The following is a 24,905-nucleotide window of genomic DNA, read 5'->3' on the forward strand; positions in this document are numbered from 1 at the left end:
TATGACTGCTTTTGATGAATAAATCCCTGACTCTTATTAAAAGAGGCATACTTACCTTCCACAAGAGGGCCTTTTCTGGACTGCACATGCATATTAGCAAGATTCCCAATTTCTTCTGCTTTTTTGGGGTTCCTGTTATTTTAACCATGCTCTAAGCTCTGGGCTTTGTAAGAACATTTTTGAAAGCCCTTTCGGTTCCCCAACCCGATCATCCTTTTAAATAATGAACCGTTCCTAACTTGACTAACGAAAATGCTAAAAAATGGTGTTCAGTGCGCACATGTGGGCAACAGCTGACCGTGTCCTTTTTAACTGTAACACTTGCAACTAAAGATGATCGAAGATCGGTCGAAACATAAATAAATAACGTTGAAATAAATAATGTCTTCTGTTTCACAGTAATATCATGTGAGGGAATGTTGAAAAGAAACAGTAACGCAACTGACGGAATATTTGCGATATCGACGGGTTCCTCTACATTTCAGGTAAGCGACATCTAACGAGTTATCAAATTTTTATCACAAAGTATAAAGCCTGGAATCAGATTGAACCGCGATACATATTTCCTTTTCATAATCCGTTGGAATAAACCTGGAACCCATGATAGGTTTGGTAGTACAAAATTAATGCTGTACTAGGGTAAAATTGGTAATTACTGGGTTAAAACAGGTTAACTTCCACCAGGGTAGCAAACACTCCAGCTTGTTATAATTACTAAAAATCTCGAACAAGCTTTATTTCGAACCGGTCAGTGTAAAACGCAGACTGCAGACTGCAGACCGGGGGTAAAATGCAGACTGAGGTTATAATTTAATTGTTGAAAAAGCCCAAACACATTAGAAATGCTAACAGTTAAGCCTAAATATTGTTTTAGGCCTAATTAGGCCTCAGGTTAGCACTTCTAAAGGGTTTAGGCTTTTTCATGCAACAGTTACGTTATGACCTCAGTCTGTTGGGGACAATTTGCATAGAGATTTTTTGACGCGTAGTTTGTAGAACACAACGCTTTACTGATGGCCGATTCCACCATTTGTGACATTTGTGTTGTTTCGGATCATTTTACGTCATCTACGCCTACGGTAAAAACTGAACAACAAAAAACCTAAATTAAAAACTTGAAACTTACCTGAAACTTACATATTCTGTGCGTTAAAACGGCAAGGAAGGTGCAAAACTTCAACAAAACAGCGTAACATTCACGGTCCCTGACACGAAACTGCTTAGACATAAACCATGTGCAACCGTAACACGTGACCTAATCAATATCAATTCGCAATTCGTTCACTCGGCCGCTAGTCGGCCCAAACAAGTCTGCATTTTACCCCTGGTCTTCAGTCTGCAGCCTGCAGCCTGCGTTTAACACTAACCGATTTCCAACTGTTAACTGCCTTGGTGGCGAGACAAAGGACTGCAAACGGAATATACAAAATTGTTAAATGCTTGGCTGCACTGAAACGCGTACACAAAAAAACTTCTGGGGGAGAAAACATTAGGGTTAACTGCTGTAAACGAAACGAAATTGAAACAAGAATGAATACATTAACCTTAACTACTGGTACAGCTGAAATGAAAAGAATAAATTATACCATACTTCTTCGCTAATACAATGGAAGCACATTCTGCACAAACGACGAACTAATGAGGACACTGTTCCAGCCCAAAAATGAAGTACAACGAAGCTTGCCAACGAGCGCTGAGTTCTCTGAAAACAGGCGTTCAATTAATTCTTTACAATTAGGTTTCGCCTTAGTTAATGTTACGAAATGGGGATGTCGTTAAGGCAGACTGGAATATAAACTGCAGGTTGCAGGTGAGAGTTGCAGGCCATTGTTTCACGACAGCTGAAATATCCCAAACCTTTACTAATGTTAACATCATCAGTTAGGCCTAAGAAATAATATTTAAGCCTAAGATTAGCATTTTTGTAAAGGTTTGGGCTGTTTTTGTTAGGTGCAACCTGCACTTTACATGTACACCCTCCGTTTCATGTAAGCGACGTCTGAAAAGTTATCAATTTTTTTTTTAAATCACAAAATATAAAGCCAGGAGTCAGATTGAACCACGATCTAACCCAGGATAAGTTTGGTAGTACAAACTTTTTAATGCTGTAATAAGGCAAAATTGGCAATTACTTGGTCAAAACAGTGCAACTTCCACCAGGGTAGCAAACACTCCAGCGTGTTTATACTGAATTACTCATTTTCATTCCCAGAGCTGCGATCCTTTTGGCCAACGTCTCAGATTCATCCGTACTAACAACCTCGAACACGCTTACACGCTTTATTTGGAGCTGTTAACTGCCTTGGTAGCGAGACAAAGGACTCGGCATTGCCAAAAGATTTATACAAATTTGTTTTAAGAAGGGCTGCACTGAAAAGCGTACATAAAAAAATTGCTCAGGCCGAAGACATTTGGGTTAACTGCTGTAAACGAAACGAAATTGAAATAAGAATGACTATATTAACCTTAAATACTGGCAGAGCTGAAACGAAACGAATAAATTATATCAAATTACGTGAATAATACAATGGAAGTACATTCTGCACATACGACGAACTACTGTTCCATCACAAAACTGAAGTACAACGAAGCTTGCCAACGAGCGTTGAGCTCTCTGAAAACAGGCGTCAAGTTAGTTCTTTGCAATTAGGTTTCACTTAGCTGAAAATAGGTTTCAACTTGACAGCCTACTTTACCTACAATACAAAGATAACTGTAAATACATAGATTTGTGTGGAAACCACGCTAAAAATATCAGTAAAAATGACTGTTATTTCCATAGCGTGCTCGGTTTAATTTTTTGACGGAAAAGGCCCTTATAATTAGTAAACTGTGTTTTCTTTCTTAGAAGCGTATTGTTACATAACAGATTGGCAAGTTGCCTCTTTTAATATCTCTTTCTTAGTTGTATTGTGACATGACAACTTCTGGCCAAACTTGGACTCTCACTGCTCGATTTTCGAACAACGACTCCAAAAACTGGATGATTGATAGTGGAAAATGGTGGTATGACAAGAATGTTGAGTTTGGAGAAACAGCTAATCCATCTAGCAACACTAATATGATATCGCAAGCGTTTTGGTTGGTAAGCGGTCAGGAGTTCAAGATCACACGCAGTGATGACCCTCAACATACCGCTCTGTTGCAGACCACAGGTGACTGTCTGGGTGGACAGACATTCCGGACGAAAATAACCAGTTATGGTGACTTCAGAAATGGTAGAGTGTGGGCATCCGATCGTTGCTTGGGAAATTGCAGAATTCAATATGGCGGTCAGTATGACACAACGGATGGTTTCGAACAAGCTTCATGCAATGGTAATATTCAAAATGCGACTCAAATCGGCTTCTGGTGCGACTGGAGCGGTGATGGAGCTGTGCTGATGATTGGTGGAGGGGGCGCGACTTGCAATCGAGCAGATCACGGAATTGGAATAACAGAGGCTAATCAAGCTTCCTTCGTTGCAACCCCCCCTGAACACGACTTTGGCAACAGAGCTGAAGGCACTCGAGCTCCGGCGAAGAGCTACTCTTTGAATCTCTGGTTACATTAGGTATCCAACATAAAGATCATGTTAAAACATCTGTGACCTACATTTTTTGTTTAATAGATCTCTTTGCAGCTACGGTAGATAAGTAGTCGCGCCTCGTTAAAAGTGTTACATATTTTCGCCTGCGAGCCGTCGAGAGGAGGCGATGCGAATGAAAAAATAATAAAAGAAGTTAGGCCAGGGGCAGTTTAACGTTTTCTTGTCATAACTTTAGAAATTATTTCTTGGAAGAGGATTAGGCAAATTGCTAAAAGATTATTAAGTTACGATTTAAGAGTGGTTATTCAATCCGCTGCCTAACCTCAACAAGCCCTTACACTGCGATGTGATGAACCAATCAGAATCCCGGTCAATTTCATATGAGTATCTGGAAGCGTGAAAGTTTGCGCGCGTGCACTTGGTAAGTGGTTTTGTCTCTCATTGGAAAAGTGGCGGGAAATTTTGTAGCTAACATAGATGTCGCGAACTGTATTTTAAAAGTAAAACAATAACTGTTCAATTTAATGTTGGTCACGCAAAGATATTAATGACTGGTACCCTTGCTGCCAGCCCTTAGTGATATGTATCATATTGGTAAATAGATGGGAAAAACTACAGCTGTGAGTTGTCATGAAACTGTTGGGTGCTTGGAAAAGCAAATTTTAACCAAACTTCGATAATAACAAGAGGAGATTAGGTAAGCGAAAGGATACCCATGCCCCATCATAGTTTTTAAAATCTATTTTTAGTTTCTCAAAGCTATTTTAATTTCTGAAGGGGTAGTTTCTAAAGAAACTGTGATGCTGCGTCGGTGGGGAAGTAGTATGCAAAAATTTGGTTTTATCAACGGAGTTGATAATGTAAATTGGCCACCGTACAGAGATTCTAATTTCTTTTTCCCAATGCCACGCATATTTCATATTCCATTACAACATTACAGCTGGCCAATCAGGTGCCTTTAAAAATAGCTATGTAGCTAAAATTAGATTTTAGGAAGACGCCCATGCATGGGGAATCCGTTCTCTTACCTCATACTCTCGTTTTGTCGAGGTGACAGACGAAGAAATTAATCGTTTTAAAGAAAACGCATGTTTTTAAAATAATCACCTACGTTATTATGCTAAGACAATTATTCACATCGCCTTTAGCGAATAATTGATAAATGTTCACTCTCCGATATTCAAGAATTCGGTTGTAACAACAGTATGAAACTGAATCCATGCAAATGTAAAGAGAAGTTTCTTGGCCTTCTAAAGTATGATAGTTGTCAGTGGAAGCCTCTTGCCGTGGGTGGTACTTTTTTTTAAAACTGCCAAGTGGTTCAAGCTACTCGGTGTGTTTATGTCCAATGGCTTGACATGGGGTGCCCACTGGGACTACATCACTGAGAAAGCTAACAGGCGTCTCTGTAACGTGAGACAACTTAAAAAGTGCGGCGTCAAGCCTGCCGACTTAACAATGGCTTACTGCTTCCTGATCGGATCAGTCTTGGAGTTTTTTCGTCCGTTTTTTTTTTTTCTTTTTTCTTTTCAAACCTCCGCCTACCTATCGAATGATCTCGAGAGCATCCAGAGGCACGCCCTTCTATTGTGTAGCCTTACACGTTTTACGCTGACCCTGTTTCAGGTTAAGGTTATTTTTGTGAATTCGGTACTGGTTGTAATATCACTGTAACAGCTTTTATAGATGAAGGTTTTCTCTTATCATTATTTTAGTGTGAACAAGACAGGATGAGGCTCCTCTCTTACTATAAAACAGGTGTCTAGATCTGGGAAAAGGCGTTTGCCGGTATTCCAAACAACTTAGTTTTTGGTTGAGAATGGGTAAATTGGTTTCATGCACTTAAGACAAGTGGTTCCTTTGGTTACGGTGGCGAGCAAAGATTCCTCATGTGTAGATTGAATTAATTAATTGTCAACACCACAAGTTATTGTAACTAACAGTACAGTTGGTATAATTGTTCTGTCTGCTTCTCAGTAGTAAATTAAATCAGTAGTGTAGCAGTTATTGTAACGTGCTATTGTTTGGTATAGAAATTTAGAAGAAGGATAATGCTAATGTCTGAGTGGCCGTATTTGGATTGCTAATTGTTACACTGACCGGATATGAATCTGACACAAGCTTGACTGGTTTGTGCCAAACGACATAACTAAAACTGCTGTAGATGTACTAGAGAGTAAGCTTTTGCATACTGTAGTACAGTCCTGGAATAAAGAAGAGTTAACCGAAGGAATGTTGGTGTCAAATATTATTTTCTAGAACTGTTCACCCGAGAAGTTCCTCTAATATAACAAAGGGCCGAGAAATATATGTCAAATCCAACACAACTTGCTACAAAAATCAAGCTGGCGAGAAGGAATATCAGATGGCTATTTTCAAAGCGTTGAGAATTTGATTTTCGGGAAAAGCTAATACCAAGAGTTCATCACTCAAGAGTGAGATTTTCGAATCCCAAATTGGTATCAGGTCTGTCCCCATCAGCGTCGAAAAAGTGTCACTCTATTTTTAAACCACGTTTTGCGGGAAAATAAACAATAGACTAACCTGCGAGCCCAACATTGTCTTTTCCCCCAACCCCAGTCCCTTGTTTAATTTCCCGCAAGTTTGTTTAAAAATAACTGCAGTACACACTGCCACATCGAAGACAAGTCCTGAAAAAGCCTCACACACAGATACGCGCATACCCAATGGGCAAGTCCATCTATTTTTTTTTTAGAAGGAAAGGTTACGTTTATACAAACGTTGGCCGTGTAGCACTTATATTTTAAACAGAGTTAACTGAAAACGTAACCTTTCCTTGTACTTGTACATGCTCATTGCCGTGACATTAACATCTTCAGTTCCCACGGCCTGCCCCCGTCTGACCTTGTAGCTCAGTCGGTAGAGCGGCGGAGATCAAACCCGAAGGTCGTGGGTTCAATTCCCACCCTGGTCAGAGTTTTTCTCTGTCCTTGTGTGGGCCCATTTCCATCAGTAGGCCTAACGCTCACATGTTTCATATGGGATAGAAATCTAGCACTTCATGTTACACTACACTCTATTCAGTTAACTCTATCTTTTTAGAGCTGGTGAGTATATTTCTGAGTGGATACGCGGATTCGCAGTGGGCAAGCCCCTCTCTTTCTTTAGGGCTGGTAAGTATGTCTCTGAGTGGATATGCATTGGTTCAGACCACGAGCAACTGCAGTGCTTTCTTCTTTACTCAATCTCGTGAAAAGTGTAGTTAACAGAACCGTAAAATGAAAGCTAAAATTTTACAATAGTGCTTAGGCCTAATCACTGAAACGAGCGCTTAGGTTTAATCAGTAAACGAAGGCTTTTTTCTTCACACGATCTCGTGAAACGTGTAGGTAACCGAACCGTAAAATGACCGGTTATTCACCAAAAGGGGCCCTACAGTGCATATAAGCATCGGTTTCTCACCGTAGTTTTGGAATCCGGAGAATCCGGATCTTTGCTTGATAGCAAATATGGCAGACTTTGCACTATAAGAAACGAAATTTATAAGAATTTTCGGAAATTTTAGAGAGTTTTTGGAGAATTTTAGACATTTCTTCGGGAATTATGCAGCTAAGCCTACACAAAACGTTGTAGTCATCATGGAAAAAAGTGTGTAGTAATTAAATAATCAACAATTTCCATGATTGCTGGCTGTGCCTGTCAAGGTATTGGACAAGTTGCCCGTAAATAATTTGCTCCAGAGCCCGCTTACTGAAGGGCCGAGAGAGTTGCCATTGACCGGCAATTGCTAGGGTCTTTTTTTTCTGTAGAGAAAACATAGGCTCCAGTGCATGCTAGGAGTGGAAAAGTTGAACTGTAGTTCTTATAAACGCCCACTATGGGAAAAGACTTGGTTAGAAACTGGTTCAATAAAACGACTGGGTAGTTAAAAAATAAGGTCTTTTGTCCTGGATTAATTAAAACTTACCTCAGTTCAATGGCTCTGAATGCATCAAAATTAAAGCGAGAAACGTCTGCTCAGGTTGGCCGCTGCAGGCGGTTTGTCATCGATTAAAGCTTTTTCATGATATGCAAGTGTATGAGAGCCAACTGTCGGCACTTGGCATCCTTTAAGAGCAGAATCAGAACACATGAGTCCTTCTCATTTCATCTCTTTCTGAATATTGTGAGCTTCAAACCTGATAAAAAAGTTTTATTTGTTATTCTCTGTTTACCACGGCTTGCATGCGTTTTTCAGAAATTCGCCAAAGAAGATGAAATGTTACCCGAACGTCCTTCTTCTCGTGTTCTTGTCTTTACTTGTTTATCTTCGCAGAGGTAAAATCCTTTTTCTTCATCATTTCCAAAGAATATAAATGAAGAAATTCGAGCTAATGTGGCAATATTATTTTTGGTATTTTCAGAGACAAGGGGAAACAAAGGCATCAGACGTGGCGGACCCAGTGGTATTGATCACGTAAACTTCAAGGAAGAGAAATTCTCCTACTTAAACGTCACCGCTCTCAGTAAAATTGTTGTGAAACAAAGCTCCCTGTGTGCCTTCACCTGTTTGGAAACCCTGTCATGCTTTTCATTCAACGTGGCTGCTTTCTTCGATAATGGAAAACTCTTATGTGAACTTCTCGCCTCAGAGAAGTACAACAATCGCGATAAATTCATTCCCAGCGACTCTTTTCATCACTTTAGCATTGCGATAAGTTCACATGTCTTACAAAAAAAAATAGTTGCATTTCCAAAAGTGCCTCCCACCAATGTGGCCTGTACTGGGTTCGATTCCCAGACTCGGCGTCATTTGTTGGTTCTCTTCTCTGCTCCGAAGGGTTTTTCTCCAGGAACTCCGGATCTCCTCACAAACCAATGATTGATTTGACTTGCGTAAATTTGTTAATTTCAGTGTACAGTGTTCACATTTAGCGCTCCAGCACTAGAAGACTAGACACTTAATAAAGTTCCTTTCTTTTCTTTTTTCTATTTTTTTATTTTTTTTATTTTTAATCCTACGGGAAGCCTGCGCTATTCGTTAAATGCAACTGAAGGGTTAAATTAATGCCCAAAATAGATGTATCTTTTTCCTGGCCTCGGTTGTTCAAAAGGTGGATAGCGCTATCCACCAGATAAATCATCATCCAGCGGCTAAACTCTAGTCAAACCAATTGAGTTATCTAGTGGATAGTGATTTTTCCAGTGGATAGCACTATCCACCCATCAAACAACTAGGGCTTGGAGTCTTAGAATGAACGTTTTCTAAATTACATATTTCCAGTCGTTTGTGTTATCTTGATAAAGAGACTTTCTTGGTGAACCCGAGCCAAGGCTTTTCGTCGATCCACTAATTGTAGAAAGAATTTTAATTAATTCGAAGTGCAGTGTTTTATTGGTTCCTCTCTATTCTGATGAAATTTCCTGAGGTGCACACGAAAAAGTAAATTTGTCGCTCTCGAGTGTTCGAGCTGTCGAAAAAGACACCATGATAATTTCTAATTGACAAGTGCAGTATTATTTTAGTAATTATTAACGCCTCTGCAATTTTTGAAAGAGATGGTTTATTAATTATCGATGAAGATGGTTTACAATATCAATGAATATTAAGGCCCACGCGAGGATCCACATATCGTGTTTTTCGCCGTCGATTCTATGCAGCCGATTGACACCTGCCCTGAACCTAAACAGCTCGCAAATCACGCAAATTAACGCACAGAAAAAGCTGGCAATCTTGCTCAAGCGAAGGGTATGAGTAAGTGTCAGGCATTGGCGACTTTCGGCCAAACTAGTAAGAAACAGAAATAAATGCTCATGTAATCTATTATTGCAGTCACCATGCAGCAGTTGGCCTTGTAATAACAACGGAACCTGTATTACTCAGCACGAAGATGACAGCTATAATTGTGTCGGCAGGGAAGGTTTCACCGGAAAAAACTGCGAAAACTGTAAGAATCCTGTAAAACCACTTCCTTCAGGAATGTTTCGTGTTTCAGATTGAGGGACTTGTACTTGCCACTCATGAAAAGGCGCATAAGGACCTGGGGCCCGTTTCTCGAAAGTCCCGAAACTTTACGGGCCATTTTCGATTGAGGTGTCACAATTCCCTTTGTATCTCAAGAACGGAGAGGATTTAATTCGTAAAACTTCATAGTCATTTTGATTTTTGTTGCTTTGAGAACATGTTAAAGGATCGGCTTTCCAAAATGAAACAAGCGGTTGGTAGTTTCGCAAATAGCTTTTCGGGGCTAAAAAGTTTTCGGGACTTTCGAGAAACGAGCCCCTGGTCCCGGGTTACTCAAAGCATGATTAGTGCTAACCAGCGTTAAATACCAAGGAAAGCTTTAGGTTTCGATACCTCTTAACCAACGGTTAGCGATAACCAGGCTTCGAGCACTGAACCAGCCCCATGGCATCAATCGTGTTCGAGTCTGAATACAACTGCCAACCAGTTTTGCTTTAACTGCCGCCTTGGTAGAAGCCCTTGGCATAAAACAAAATTATTTGATGATGATTTACAAACGTCCATTGTTACCACATACCACACAAGTGAATAGTGATATCCGCGCATTCTGATTGGCTAGCTCGAATGTAAAGATCAAGTAGAAACGTGCGATGTATCGAATTTTCGCGTGAAATTTAACGTGAAATTCACGAGTCAAGTGGTGAGTTTTCCTATACTATTCAACTCTGAGCAAACGGAGAAAAGAATGTCGTCCCGTTTCGCTTCGTTCAGTTATGATTACCCAAGACCAAATTTCATCTATAAATTCATTTGACTCATTTGATTGTAGAAGTGATCCTCGGAGTTAACTGGACAATTTAAGCAAAATTGTCTCTTATAGATACCTGGAAAATCCAGACGGCTTCAATGGCCGATTCGAACCCATGACCACTGGATATTACACATTGGACAGTTAAGATTTTGTGGCTTTCTCCTGCGTGCACTTTTCTCTAAGCAACTTTAAATAATCTCGGGATATATTTTTTCTTTTAAACTTCTCGTCAGATACCTGCCCAACCGGGTTTGTGAAGCATGGAAAATTGTGTTATTACATAAACAACACAGTCGCCGTAAATCAGAACGACGCTCGAACGAATTGCCAGAATATGGAAGCAGACCTTGCTGTGATTAAGTCACCGGATGAAAACGACTTCATTTACCAGTTGGTTGAGAAGGCCAACTCTTCACTAAAGGGCACCTGGATTGGGCTGCACAGGAAAGCTGATACGGAGTTCTATTGGCTTGATGACACCCCATTAAGAGAAAGTTATGAGAAGTGGACTGGTAATGAACCAAATAACGCTAGGGGAGACGAGGACTGTGTTTGGATGATAAATATCGAACCGGGATCATGGAATGACCAGACTTGCTCTTTTGTGGCAATGCTTCTTTGCCAGAAGTCCATTTGAGTCTTATGGTCATGGTGTATGAGGCCACGTAACAAACACAGCCATAACTCAAAAGGGACTTTGCCGAATTTTGGATCATGTAGATGTTTATGTATAGGATGTATATGTTTATGTATAGGTATTATGTTTTAGGTAGGGGACTTTGAGGTTCAAAAACAAGTCTGTTAGCATATGCGGCCAGGAACGCAAGAAGACACCATGGAATATTTGATATCAGGAAAATTAAGCAAAACTAATTCCTGATAACCTCTTATAATACAAATCCCATTCGCACCAAGGACTCAGCTTAACTCCCATTCAATGTAACAAAATCCCAGTTCCCAAATTTCATTTTTCCACCGGAAAATCAGGCCAATCCCAGCTCCCCTTGATGGCCCTCTTGAGAAACCGATATCGTACTCATCGATTCGTGATTCGTCCGATATCGGTTTTTCGCGTGAATTTAACTTGAAATGCCCTCGTCAGGTAGTCAATTTTTCTCTAACATAGCAGAGGTGTAAAGGCTGCTTATATTTACATGACATAAAAATGTTAAAGATGTGAAAATCAAGAAATAACTAATTAGATACGAGAGACATAATCTTAAATTAAAACTGCAGTGTAAGGACAATAAGAGACAGCTTATTTATATAAGGTCGTTAATTCAGATCGTTAATACTGAGAGCATTTAAAAAATGAAGCCGTCAAACGTAATTGGTGCATGCTGCTCTTTTTAAGAACGCTAATCTCAAATTCATAATGAGATCAGTGCGAACCAGGCCATGTTTTTCGCGGAGGTGCTTGCCAACGGAAGAAGAAGACGTTTGTGTTCCTCGTCATACCGATGTAGGTGAGATAAACTAAGAATAAAGCCAGGATCTGAGCTAGGACTCGAGCCAGGATCCGAGCTAGGATCCGAGCCAGGATTCGAGACCTAACCGAAACCTAACCTAACCTAACCGAGACCTACCCTAACCCTAACTAGACTAGAACCAACGCAAATAGACCTAACCTAACCGATTCGAGACCTAACCTAACCGAGAGATTAGAGAATAAATAGCGCAGAAAGCTTAAGCCTTAAGCTGGGCAGACCCCAGCCAATTAGGTGCTGTCCCGCCGTGGCTTGCATGCTCCATTGGGTGCGTGGAGATAGAGATCCATCTCGAAAAGTAGGCCATAAAACCCTGCACCAGGCACAAGTATACCTATAGCAAAGAAGACTCCAGCTCTTCGTTTCGCAAGCTGGAACGTTAGGACTATGTGTCCAGGCACCACCAGAAGCTAAACCAGAGAGTCTGGAACAACGCCTACCTCACAGTAGAGACCAAACTTCGCGTCTACCAGGCTTGCGTGCTTAGTACACTCCTTTAGAGCAGTGAGTCGTGGTCAGCCTATGCAAGACACGTCAAGAAACTTAACAGCTTCCACCTCAAGTGCCTGCGCCGTATTCTACACATTACTGACCTGGCAGGAGAAAGTCATCAACTCTGAAGTCCTGGAGCGAGCCGGCACAAACAGCATGTTTGCCCTTCTTAGTGAGAGGCGTCTGCGCTGGCTCGGCCACGTCAGGCATATGGAAGCGGGCCGCATCCCTAAGGACCTCCTCTACGGCGAACTGGCAGAAGGTTCCCGTCCGATCTTTAGAAACTACCCCCTTTATTCCCTTTTTTGGCTCATTCATGGAGCGGATGAGGCATTAACTTGATAGAACAGATGTAGACGGAAGTTACAGGTTGCGAACTTCACCATTTTCATTCCCTTCAGTATTTCCAAACTCGCGTTTGGTGATTAGAACCCCGACTCTTTTCTAGCAGTTTGAGCGCGCGCTAGACTACTGGGCCACGAAATTCCGTACATATGTTGTACGCAAAAATTTACTTTGAAATACTTCCCGCCCACGAGGATTGACAAAGTAACCTCACACCTGAAAGTATTTAATAAAGTGGACAGATAATTTTCCTTTGAGAACGGCAAGCTTTAAAGGTAAGAAGAATTTTCTTTCTTATTCTAGATCTTGCTTCGTCCTTGAGTGTTCCGCTGTGAACAATTGCGTAACGAATACGCCAATCTACCTTCGAACCAGAGTTAACTGAATAGAGTGTAATGTGAAGTGCTAGATTTCAGTCCCATATGAACCACGTGAGCGTTAGCCCTACAGATGGAAATGGGCCCACACAAGGACAGAGAAAAACTCTGACCTGGTCAACGCCATTGCTCTCAATATATAAAGAAAAAAAACGTGAAAACGACATTAGGAAAAAGCCTTTAACAACCAAACACAAAAAGAAATCAAGTAAAAAATAGAACTGAAGGATCAATGTCTTCGTTACTAGGATTTTGCGTTGGTCCCTCATCCAAATACTAATCCCACTCGGAGGGCTTAACTTCAGACTCTCTTTCCGAGGGTCTTTCAATCGAACCAATGTGTTCAATCGGCCATTATACAGCTTTTTAAGTCAATACCCGCCATTAAAAAGCACTTTTTGTTGATTCCAACGCCATTCCTCTCAAAATAGGAATCAAAAAGTGAAAAGAACGTTAGGAAAAAGCCTTAAACAACCAAATACAAAAGAAATCAAGTAAGAAAAAAAAGATTAATGTCTCCGTCACTGGAATTTTGCCTTGGTCTCCCATAAAATAGTAACTCCACTAGGACGGGTTCAACTTTAGTGGAAATTTCAGACTCTCGTTCCCTGGGTCTTTCATGTCCCCACGCTCCCGGGAGATGAAAGATGTCATAAAGTTATACGTTATCGGTTATGTAAATGACAACAAAATAAATCGTGAAGGAAAAAAATAATAGAAGTGGCAATCAGGTCCACAACGCTCACGTGCTTTGTGATTCAACAATCGCTCAGCAGCACCACTGTTTGGGGATTCCATTGCCTTTCCTCCCAGTACAAGATTAAAAACTTGAAAAGAATATTAGAAAAAAAGCCTGAATTAGCCAAGCACAAAAGAGAAATTAAATAAAAGAAAGATGCATTATTCTAATTCGGTTTATACAAATTAACCAATTTCCAGTCAGTATTTCAAAGAAATCTCACCTTTTTATCCCGACCGTGAGTTCTCGAAAAGAAGCCTTGCATACGGCTGGCGCGCCTGAAATTTGAATTGACCAATCAGGATTCAGCAGGCGGGAAAAACTTAATTGTCCTGCCTTCAATGAAAGTTAACAGGAACAGCATTGAAATAAGGCCATTTATCTCACTGGAGATGTCATTAAATATTCAGGAAAGGTGAAGTCTGCTATGAACCTAAAAGGTCCATCAGGCCGGCGCTTATCTCCGGTTTCTGAAAAGGTATTTGTAATTTTAAAAACCACATCAGACTGTAAAAAGTGAAAAATCTGAAACATTTTGTGTCTCCAAGCTTGCAATTTGGCGTCAAAAGATGGGTCACCGGCTTCCGGCATGGCAACTCGCTCGTATTTCGTAAAGTGTCTCCAGGTAGGGTTCTAGTTGTTCCTCATCAAATTAAACCCGGAATTCTCAACTTAAATATTAGAAGAGGCCAAGTCAACTTTACCGTTTCCTTTATTTTTGTTATCTTTGAAGAAAAAGGCTATTATCGTGTCGTTTTGGTAGGACAGCTAAGTTTTGACTGCCGCTCGTACTGAGGGCGCAGCCGCGTATGCAAGGAAAGTAAATTCTGATCGTATTGCTGTGCTCAGCCTGCTTGTTTCCATTTACAAAGTTAATAGCATTAAAACTAATACCTACTAGTTAAAATTACTGACTCATCTTTCTGGTAAACTTTCGCCATTTTCCGAATTTACCGGTGGTTCCGATTGACGAAACAACATTGTACATCCCACGGAAACGCCCTTGCAGGCGTCTTGTTTCCAAAAAAGCCGAGGGACAAGCTTTGCTGTCAGCGGTATCTACCATAGTGAAGAAAATCAATATGGCGGAACATGTGAAACATTGACGGGACATTTATTGTTTCTGTTAAATTTGCCAAAATGAGGCTACTAAAACCAAGCTGGGTTTCACACGAAGGTAAACTATTTTCATTGTCACTGCCTAAATTGAGATTTCTTGTATATTCCATAGTCAGCAAAAATCAGCTGTTTAGTTCTAGTACGTTGCAAATCACGTTTACTAGCTAAACTCCCGCGTGGGACTTCCAAGTATAAACAATTTCTGCAGTCCATGTACCTCAAAGCGAAAGTTTCAACTTTTACTTCCCTTTCTAAATGACCCCAGTTTTGTGCTGACCTGCACAGTCAGCTGCGTTCTGGCCTCAGGGACCGCGGAGACGATTTTATAGTGGAAGGGCAATAAAATCTGACGACCAAAACAAATTATTAGCAGGAAAGATCATTGTTCCTCCATTTATTGTGTATTTCCATGTCATCTGGAGCCCAGATGACATTCAGAATCACCTGGGTTTTAAAGAACAAGCATCACACCAAGATCAGTCAAATTAGCTAGAACTTGATCACTGCAAAACAGACTCTAGTCAAATTAATGGAGTCCAAGTGCTGAAACTGGTAGACCTAAAAACCATTATTTTCATCAGGTGTTTCCATGTCATCTAGAGCCCTTGAAAAGCTGCTTTAGTGAAAAGATTGTTAAATCTATAATTTATATGGCTACTAACTTCTTCCTCCCCACCACTCTGACTAGAGCCTTCACTTCTATGTTGGGCAAAGTTCGGCTTTTAAAATTAAATTGCTTCCTTGAAGAGAATATTTGGACCACTGTGTTACAGTATTTCTCTAATTCCAACTCGTAAATTAAAATACATACTTCAGGTTGTAGCCTTATTTTGAACAACCTTGCCTTTTTATCTTTTCTTCAGGCAGACCACTCTTTTCCATAGACATTCACCCCGATGGGTCACGATTTGCTATTGGCGGCCAAGGTGTGTTCAGTGGTAGCAGAACATTTCACTCCCCTTCCAGCAAGTTTCATAAAATAATTAGGATAGTACACATACGAGTTAGGACAATGTGCAACCCATTGCTGCGAGCCATGTGAGCTATGACTGCGAGTCATGCAAACCAGCATGGCAAGCCTTGCGAGTCAGCATGCAAGTCACACAGTTATTGAAAGCTCAACGTTTTAAAATGGGTGCTTAGGCTTAATAACTGTTTATCAGTGCTATTTGAAATGCGTGCTTAGACTAAATGCTAAATTCGCATGGCTCGCTGGCTTGCAGATTTGTCCAGCCCCAACACGCACTCTCATTAGTCAATAGCTGTGTTTAGACGAGATTATGTACACCTTTTGCTGTTCATTTACACAAAATATACATTCATTTAGGTCGACAGTAGAAACTATATGGCAAATATCATTTATTAGCACTTTGGAATCCATGAACTTCATTAACGCAAACAAACTTTCAAAAACGCTATTTGCATATGTATTAACATTTAATAGCGTCAACGGATAAACAATTGCACCTTTAGACAATCACAGGTACCAAAATACTCTCAATCTCGCTCGATGGTTAATCATTAATTCCAATCAAAACTCATTTGCATAGTATGACAATCATTGGCATATTAGGGACATACAATAATGCAATTTGCATAGAGACTCACAATCAATTGCACCTTCATACAATTGTTTATTTGAAATGGTCAATCATTAACGTGAACTGACAAACGTTGGTATCTTTCGAATAAACAATAGGAAGAAAAAAACATTCATTAGTGTCATTCATCATAATTACATGTATTTTAAAATACTGAACGAAAATACTAGAGTACGTACATTATCATTTACATTTTGTTATTTTTTGCACAATCTTTTGCTGAAGCAAATATAAAATGAAGAACATTTTACATGACTGTACAGTACTGTAACAAACAGAGTATGCTGTTGCTATGAGTACACGTGTATGTACACACACTGGACACAGAAAGAACCGAAGAAAATCATGCCACCAAGAAACAGAATCTTACTTGAACAGCGTCTATATGTACTGTACTTGTTCATACAGTGTACTCTGTTTGTTGTAGTACTGTACGTGTAAAATGTTCTTAATTTTTATCTGCTTCAGCAAAAGATTGTGCAAAAAATAACGGCACCCTGCACTCCCATCCTATCTAAATCTGATGCTTACATTTCTAAACTTGCGCATTTTCTCATGTGCCTTTACATGTATTTTTATTTATTGGATACAGGAGATGACTCAGGGAAGGTAACTATCTGGAACATGGCACCTGTGAAAAATGAGGAAGATGAAATGAACGAAAATGTGCCAAAATTATTGTGTCAAATGGATAACCACCTTGGTATAGCTGGATGTTTCTAGTTATTGCAATAATTGTTTTGCTATTTTTGGCATTTTGTTCTTACGTATGAGTGGCACTGCTGAGATGGTTATGGTTTCTTTTTTAAGCTTGTGTTAACTGTGTTCGCTGGTCGTGTAGTGGAAAATATCTTGCTACAGGTGGAGATGACAAGCTCATTATGATTTGGCAAATGGCAAGGTATGAAAAAGACACAACTTTTAGTGATCACTTCTACTGTAAATGAATGTATTCATAAATGATAAGACTGAAAAACAAACTTAAGCATGCAGTAGTACATGCGGAGGGACAACCTGTTTCAGTTAAAAATCAATTTTCTTGCTAACATCCTAATTTATTTGGCGGTCAAGATTAATGTTGATTTTCATTTAAGGGAATACTTGAGCCAATTTAATTAAGTTGGTGGCAGTCCCAAGTTCATTCAGCTTTAGAAGTCAAACTGTGGTTTTGCATCAAGAAGTAAACTTTAATTTTCCTAATTATTGGTCCCTTGTAGGCATTATCCAACCAGGAATGCTACCAGGAATAATTAATTTTTGTCTCTGGTTGTCTTAATTTGTGTGTTGTAAACAGTGGAAAACAGAAATGTCTTCTTTGTACTCAGAATTGGATGACAATATTTTGGGACAGAAAATTACATAGTGTGACCTGCCATTAGCTCCAAAATAAATGCTTGGGGGGGGGGGGGGGTTCCTTTGATTAATGTAGCATACTTATTATAGAGTCTGTATGTATCTATACGGCGAGTCTATAATAAAAATAAACTAGTAACAGTTCGTAAAAAGTTAATGTTGATCTTGTTAAGAGATGTTAAACTCGTTGTACTGTCATTAAAATGATTGATCAATGCCAGGTATTTAGCTCCCACTGCAGCATTTGGTGGGAACAGTGGCAAGTTAAACATTGAACAGTGGAGGTGTGTGTACACATTAAGGGGACATACTGGAGGTTAGTATAAGCAATACAACTGCACTTTGCAGTTCAAATACAAGTGAACCAAAATATACAATTAAAATGTGTATACATGTACTGTATTACGTTTATATGTGCAAGACCATACAAATATGTGTATTGACATAACAATTAGTTATACATTTGTATGATGTGATCTGATGATCTTCAGATTGTGTTTCTTTTGGCTGTGTTTCTTTGTTCACTCATGCAGAAAATTATGTCTACAAATAATTGAACTCTGAAATGCACTCGCTGCCCTAGAGGTGCATGTTCACAGTGGTCACTGGTTGTGATGTTTGTTACCGTTTGGATTGGGTCGTTTTGAAGCCTGATGCCCTCCCCTTGCACGCAACTACAGTCACTAACACTTCCTGGGTGTAACTTTGTCCCAGAATCTGTGGAAACATCTGTACCAGAAACCAGTTCTTCCTTGTTGATTGGTTTGACCATGACATTGCACTGCAGCAAAGCCAACACTTGAAGCAAAAATACAGTACATCACAGTCACCTACATGTAGGACCTTCACCTATTCTATCAAATTCACCAACGCCACTAACACTTGCCCAAAGTCCTTCAGTGAGTCTTAGGTTGCGATGGCAGGGTTCTCTAATTACATGTAGGTGTACTGTTCCATGCACTGTCTTTGAAAGCATTCCGGATTCCCAAGCAGAGCTGCTGGAGTATATTAAACAAATATTGTACAGCAGCAAAAGCAGTGTATCAAATTCATCCAGTCACACTGGAATACCTCATTGCCCTCATTACAGTACAAAGTCATGTACCTAGTGACCCCTTCTGAACCATCAGTCATGCCTGCTGCAGGCAGGCAAAACTGTTCGTGTCTTAGTGCTCTAGCTGTACCATTTCTTTTACCCCAGCAATTGGAAGGGCACAATGGTGTACTAAAGTTGAGTCCTGTACACATGCAGTTAACTACCGTAATTTCCGGGCGATTACCTGCGGGTAATGTGTTAATTTTTCCGCAAACAGTTCTTGGTGTGGGTTATAGGAAGGTGCGGGTAATGTGATAATTTTTAAATCTTCCGGTATAGTTTTAAAACTGTAAGTAGGGAAAAAATATAAAAGTCATTAATGAAACTTTTCCTAAAAACTGTGTATTGCCTTATTATCCTGCTTTAATTGCCTCATAGACTTAAATGATCTTGATGAAAACCAATGCAAATTGAAAACACATCAACAAATATCGTTGGCAATCAAAATCGTTTATCAAGCGTGTGATAATACTTTCTTACTTTGCTAATTTCACAGCTTCTTTCTTTGTTTAGTTGAAAATAAAAACATTATTCACCAACTGGAATAATAAACTCAAAACAAAAGAATAAAAATGTGAAATAGCAGGCTTTAAAGTAATTCACACACAAAAACTGATGCCGACATGTTCATTCCATGGCATCGCTGCCGCCGCATAATTACTATGACACGCATAAGAAGTGATTGCACGCATGTAAACATAACATTCATGGACAAAATTTTAAAACACCAGCAAGCACTGCCTTGAGGTAGACAGTATTTTCTCGTTTCAAGCGATTTCTTAGAGTCAGTAGATCCTGAGATACCGATTTTTTTTAGAACGGATTTTTACAAGCAGTATCATTCAATGGAAGATCAAAAACAATAGGTGTGAAAACTTACCAATTTCACGCTTAAGGATATTTTGTTAAAAAAACAATGGATAAGTCTTTATTTGATTCAAAACTTTATAAAAAGGTTATTGACTGAATGAGAAGTACACGCTTCAATCGTTTACGATAAGTGTAGCCACAAACAATTTTGAGTCAAAATGCATGGTGTAAACATGGACTTTAGAGTTTTACTTTTGAGTATAAGCTCAAAGTTCTCATTCGTGATTGTCGGCACGCATGTAAACATAACATTCATGGACAAAATTTTAAAACACCAGCAAGCACTGCCTTGAGGTAGACAGTATTTTCTCGTTTCAAGCGATTTCTTAGAGTCAGTAGATCCTGAGATACCGATTTTTTTTAGAATGGATTTTTACAAGCAGTATCATTCAATGGAAGATCAAAAACAATAGGTGTGAAAACTTACCAATTTCACGCTTAAGGATATTTTGTTAAAAAAACAATGGATAAGTCTTTATTTGATTCAAAACTTTATAAAAAGGTTATTGACTGAATGAGAAGTACACACTTCAATCGTTTACGATAAGTGTAGCCACAAACAATTTTGAGTCAAAATGCATGGTGTAAACATGGACTTTAGAGTTTTACTTTTGAGTATAAGCTCAAAGTTCTCATTCGTGCAGATAACTTTGTGAGTTCACAAATTTCTTTTGTTTTTGGGTGCGGGTTATCTGCTAGTGCGGGTAATCTGTTGAAATTTTTTCTTGTTATTGCAAAAAATGACCAATGCGGGTAATCAACCACGTGGGTAATCACCCAGAAATTACTGTTGTACACTATAGTGTACAGTGTGTGATACAGAAGGCATAACATGAATCTTTGGTTGATTTTATCTTTACATGTACCTTTTGCGTTAGATGTATTAGACATTGCCTGGTCACCAGATGACAGCTTTTTGGCCTCTGGAAGTGTTGACAACACAATCACAGTATGGAATGCTCAGAGATTTCCAGGTTTGAAGTGTTTTTGGCTACATGTACACTGTACAACTTTGCTATATTAATTTTATATGTGTATACAGACAGATCTTCTACTAGATAATTATGCTTAACTGCAATTCAGATTTATTTTGATTTGTTTTTTTTTTCATTGGAAAATGTTTCGAGGAAATATTAACCTACATTTAAGTTGATCTGAGGGTGTGTTCAATTGGGAAATCCAGATTTAGATCTAAAAATCTGGATCTTCGGATTTCCAATCGAACACAAAATCCGAAAACAGATTTCACTACGGAGTTTGTTAATTGAAATCCTTACCCAACATGGATTTCCGATGAGTGAATCTGCGACAAAATCCGTTGTGTTCGATTGGAAATTTGCAGATCCAGATTTTAACATCTAAATCCGGATTTCCCAATCGAATGCACCCTGAGTATCCTGTTCAGTTATTTTCAGTGTAGCCACAGGTGTACTTTGTAGCTGTCGAGTAACATACATGTACATGGCATTTATAACTCTCTTTGCAGTTAAACTACAGTGTAGGTCAAGCATGCTTTCTAATCTGGATTGTGGTTTGAAAAATGAATGATGATTATTATTGATTTAGAAAACATGACAGTTGTGAGGAAGGAAGGGTAACAATTAAGCAACTGTTGACGATGAAATGATACACGAAATGGATCATACATGAACTGCGTATATAAAATCAAGTGAAGCTAGGATCCTCGCAGTTATGAATGAAACTTTTTGCCATTGCAAGTTGGGAAGTTATAATAATAAGAATTTAATGTATTATGACGATTGTCCATTCAAAACAAAGATTGAAATTTCTTGTGGCACTTTAGGTTTTATTTTCATTACAGCTCCCAAACTTTCAAACAACCACTTGTACAAAGTAGTTTAAAGTGTACTTCTTGTCACAATGCAAAAGCAAAATTGACTACTAGCCTGTTCCAATTGGTTTTGCTTCAAGGTCATGCCTGGATCGTGTTCAGAGGGCAAGCACAGCTCCTTTGGCTCAAACTGTGTTGAAATGTGGCCATAGAAATTCATTCACTGACTGCAAAAAAGAGTGATTAGCAAGGCAGATATTATTATTATTATTATTATTATTATTATTGTTATAAATAAAAAAACCTTTATTGAAAATCAGTCAGTTAACACAGAAATTATTAACAATATAAAAAAAAATATATACTGTTCCAATTATAAAAAACAGTTCAAGTTCATTGTTCATTTACACAAGCAAACAAAAACAAAAAAACCAAAAATATATATGCACATGTTATTGTTATTATTAGTATTAATATAAATAACTTTATTTTTAATTCGAATAAAACTGTTTAAAAATATACATGTATCTATAAGTATATAAAACAATCACAAATCTAAAAAACTATTCCCAGTAATAATAAAAATGTATATATAAAAGTTATAGAACCTAGATTTTCGCAAGGCATCTATCTAATTCAAAGTCCGCTTCTTGAACATTACTTCTAATTGTTCTTTTAGCTGTTCTTGACCCTCTAAGACAGAGTAGAGCCGACCTAAGGATGGCAAAGGAGACTTTAGAACGTATCCAAGAGACGGTGGTGGCATAGTTCTCTCCTTTCTTCGCTGCGACTAGCTCTGCCAACCTGTTATGGTATCTCTTGCACTCTTCTCCCATGCCACCTGTTGTTGTAAATACTAACGGTGTAAATGTTCCCTGTTCCACGTCCATCACTCTTCGCGTATACAATCTCTTCTTGTCATTCTCATGCTGCTTGTATATCTGCTTGAGGTCCAGGTCTCTATAAGAATCAGCGTTGGGGTAGCATACCCGTACATCAAAGAACGCTGACCTTTTACTATTACTATTACTATGATTATTATTATTATGCAGTATGTAGTACGTATTATTTTTATTATTATTATTATTATTATTATTATTATTATTATTATTATTATTATTATTATTATTATTATTATTATTATTATCATCATCACTTGTAATCCTTGGCTTGCTTGTTTAGTCTCTGAAGCACCGGGTCTAACCCATGGGCCTTAGGTACCAAAGAGTTCACTTCATTGACAGAACCTCTCTCAAGATGCACAAGGCTGTTGCCTAACAGGAGCCCGGTAGCCTGGGGCTCCCAAAGAATAGCTCTGGGCGCCTTAATTTTTCACAGCAACACCTTTCACTTCATTTGTTGGGCTCCTAAGTTGTCAGCGCTTAGCTCTGAGGGCCCCTTTAAAATTTTCTTAGGCAGCAGCCTTGATGCGTGCTGATCCCAGAAGAGTAATTTTTTGGAGCTTCTTCTTCTTCTCCTTCCTCTTCTTCTTCTTCTTCTTCTTCTTCTTCTTCTTCTTCTCCTTCTTCTTCTTCTTCTTCTTCTTCTTCTTCTTCTTCTTCTTCTTCTTATTATTATTATTATTATTATTATTATTATTATTATTATTATTATTATTATTCGCTTTGATGATCCATACGATGTTTTTGAAATTCATATTTAATCAATACATGTTTCGGATGAAACATCATCCATCGTCAGTTGACAAATGAGAAATAAACTAAAGTTGAGCAATAAATAGTGTAACAAAGTGAGATATAACATGAATAATTAAGGATGAAGGCGAGAACAGAATAAAAACACCCAACCACGAAACAAAACAGAAAAAACCAAACTGTTTAGGCTAAGAAAAGAAACTAATTAGTATGAAAGGGATAAATTAAGATGTTTGACTTGGGAATTTAAAGATGGCTGCTCCCAAAGGATGTGCATGGCTTCTTTGATTTTCAATTGGAAACGTGTGGAAGCAGAGTCGAGAATTTTAAAACAGTCTGCTGAACACCGGGAGCGACAATTTTCAGAACCTCTCAAGTGCTTAAATATGTGGGAATGTTTGTCAGAGGCGAGATGTTCACGGATGCGAGTGGCGAAATGTCTATTGGTTTCACCAATATAACAGGCATTACAGCCTGCACATGAAAACTTGTAAATGACTCGCGATCGTAAACCCGCAGGGATAGGATCCTTCGCCCCAAACCAACTCCTAATTTTAAACGGGGTGAACACCAACTTAATTTCCAGGTCGCTGCAAAATTTGTTGACTAATTTCTTAATTCTGCGTTTTGTTATGATGGAAAAGGGACCGATGTACGGTAATTTAAAATACAAACAATTGTCCTTCCGAGCAACACTCTGAGAGGAATCGGAGGTAAAGTAATTGTTGAGAAATTTTCTAACAACATTCTCGATAACGCTAGAAGGAAACAAATTCTTCCTTAATGTTTTGGTAAGGTTGCTTATGTCCAAGTGAAAACCAGTCCAAGTATTATTAATTTTAAATACTCGGTCAACCAGAGTGCGTACTAGTCCTAATTTGTAACTGAAAGGTACAAAGCTATAATAATTAGTGAGAAGACCGGTGTAGGTCTTCTTGTGGAAAACCGAGGTAATAATGCCCTGATTACTATGGTTATCTAAAAGCACATCTAAGAAGGGAAGCTTGTGGTTTTCTTCCTTCTCCATAGTAAACTTGATGTTAGGATGCTGGCTGTTGATATAACTAAAGAAAGATAAAGCATCCTGCTCGGTATTAAACAAAGCAAAGGTGTAGTCGACATATCTACGGTAAAACTCGATACCTGAATTGTAATTCTCTAACCAGTGTTTCTCATGGTGACCCATAAAGAGATTAGCTAATACAGGAGCAAGCGGGGAGCCCATGGCTACCCCATCAATTTGATCGTAAAAATTACCCAAAAAGGGTAGAAGGAAGAAAACCACAAGCTTCCCTTCTTAGATGTGCTTTTAGATAACCATAGTAATCAGGGCATTATTACCTCGGTTTTCCACAAGAAGACCTACACCGGTCTTCTCACTAATTATTATAGCTTTGTACCTTTCAGTTACAAATTAGGACTAGTACGCACTCTGGTTGACCGAGTATTTAAAATTAATAATACTTGGACTGGTTTTCACTTGGACATAAGCAACCTTACCAAAACATTAAGGAAGAATTTGTTTCCTTCTAGCGTTATCGAGAATGTTGTTAGAAAATTTCTCAACAATTACTTTACCTCCGATTCCTCTCAGAGTGTTGCTCGGAAGGACAATTGTTTGTATTTTAAATTACCGTACATCGGTCCCTTTTCCATCATAACAAAACGCAGAATTAAGAAATTAGTCAACAAATTTTGCAGCGACCTGGAAATTAAGTTGGTGTTCACCCCGTT

The 24,905-nt window shown here is 38.9% G+C and overlaps 2 protein-coding genes across 3 annotated transcripts in view; both read left to right on the top strand.

The window, feature by feature from the left end:
* Positions 1-432: 432 nt before the first annotated feature.
* On the top strand, positions 433-4,231 carry LOC137975738 (uncharacterized). 2 transcript variants are annotated; one of them, XM_068822918.1, is made up of 2 exons: positions 433-485; positions 2,906-4,231. In XM_068822918.1, exon 2 carries the CDS (start codon positions 2,918-2,920, stop codon positions 3,551-3,553), a length of 636 nt encoding a protein of 211 aa, XP_068679019.1. In that variant the 5' UTR covers positions 433-485; positions 2,906-2,917; the 3' UTR covers positions 3,554-4,231. The 2 variants fall into 2 exon arrangements, with proteins under 2 accessions (XP_068679019.1, XP_068679018.1); XM_068822917.1 differs by lacking the exon at positions 433-485 and adding an exon at positions 1,732-1,810.
* A 10,518-nt stretch (positions 4,232-14,749) lies between these two features.
* The window catches only part of LOC137975906 (protein HIRA-like), a 59,204-nt gene continuing 49,048 nt past the window's right edge, over positions 14,750-24,905 (top strand). The window contains exons 1-6 of the mRNA XM_068823116.1: positions 14,750-14,862; positions 15,668-15,730; positions 16,998-17,108; positions 17,216-17,306; positions 17,980-18,074; positions 20,603-20,698. Of these exons, the coding sequence (XP_068679217.1) occupies positions 14,826-14,862; positions 15,668-15,730; positions 16,998-17,108; positions 17,216-17,306; positions 17,980-18,074; positions 20,603-20,698 (493 nt within the window). The 5' untranslated portion in view covers positions 14,750-14,825. The remainder of the gene's footprint in view (positions 14,863-15,667; positions 15,731-16,997; positions 17,109-17,215; positions 17,307-17,979; positions 18,075-20,602; positions 20,699-24,905) is intronic.

The sequence above is a fragment of the Montipora foliosa genome, chromosome 11 (genome assembly GCF_036669935.1).
Source record: "Montipora foliosa isolate CH-2021 chromosome 11, ASM3666993v2, whole genome shotgun sequence".
NCBI lineage: Eukaryota > Metazoa > Cnidaria > Anthozoa > Scleractinia > Acroporidae > Montipora > Montipora foliosa.

Bases quoted from the DNA above. Each gene is read 5' to 3' on its own strand.
- LOC137975738 (XM_068822917.1), top strand. From the start codon at position 1,754: ATGTTACGAAATGGGGATGTCGTTAAGGCAGACTGGAATATAAACTGC. The intron at 1,811-2,905 runs GTGAGAGTTGCA...TCTCTTTCTTAG, and splicing joins ATATAAACTGCAGGTTGCAG to TTGTATTGTGACATGACAAC.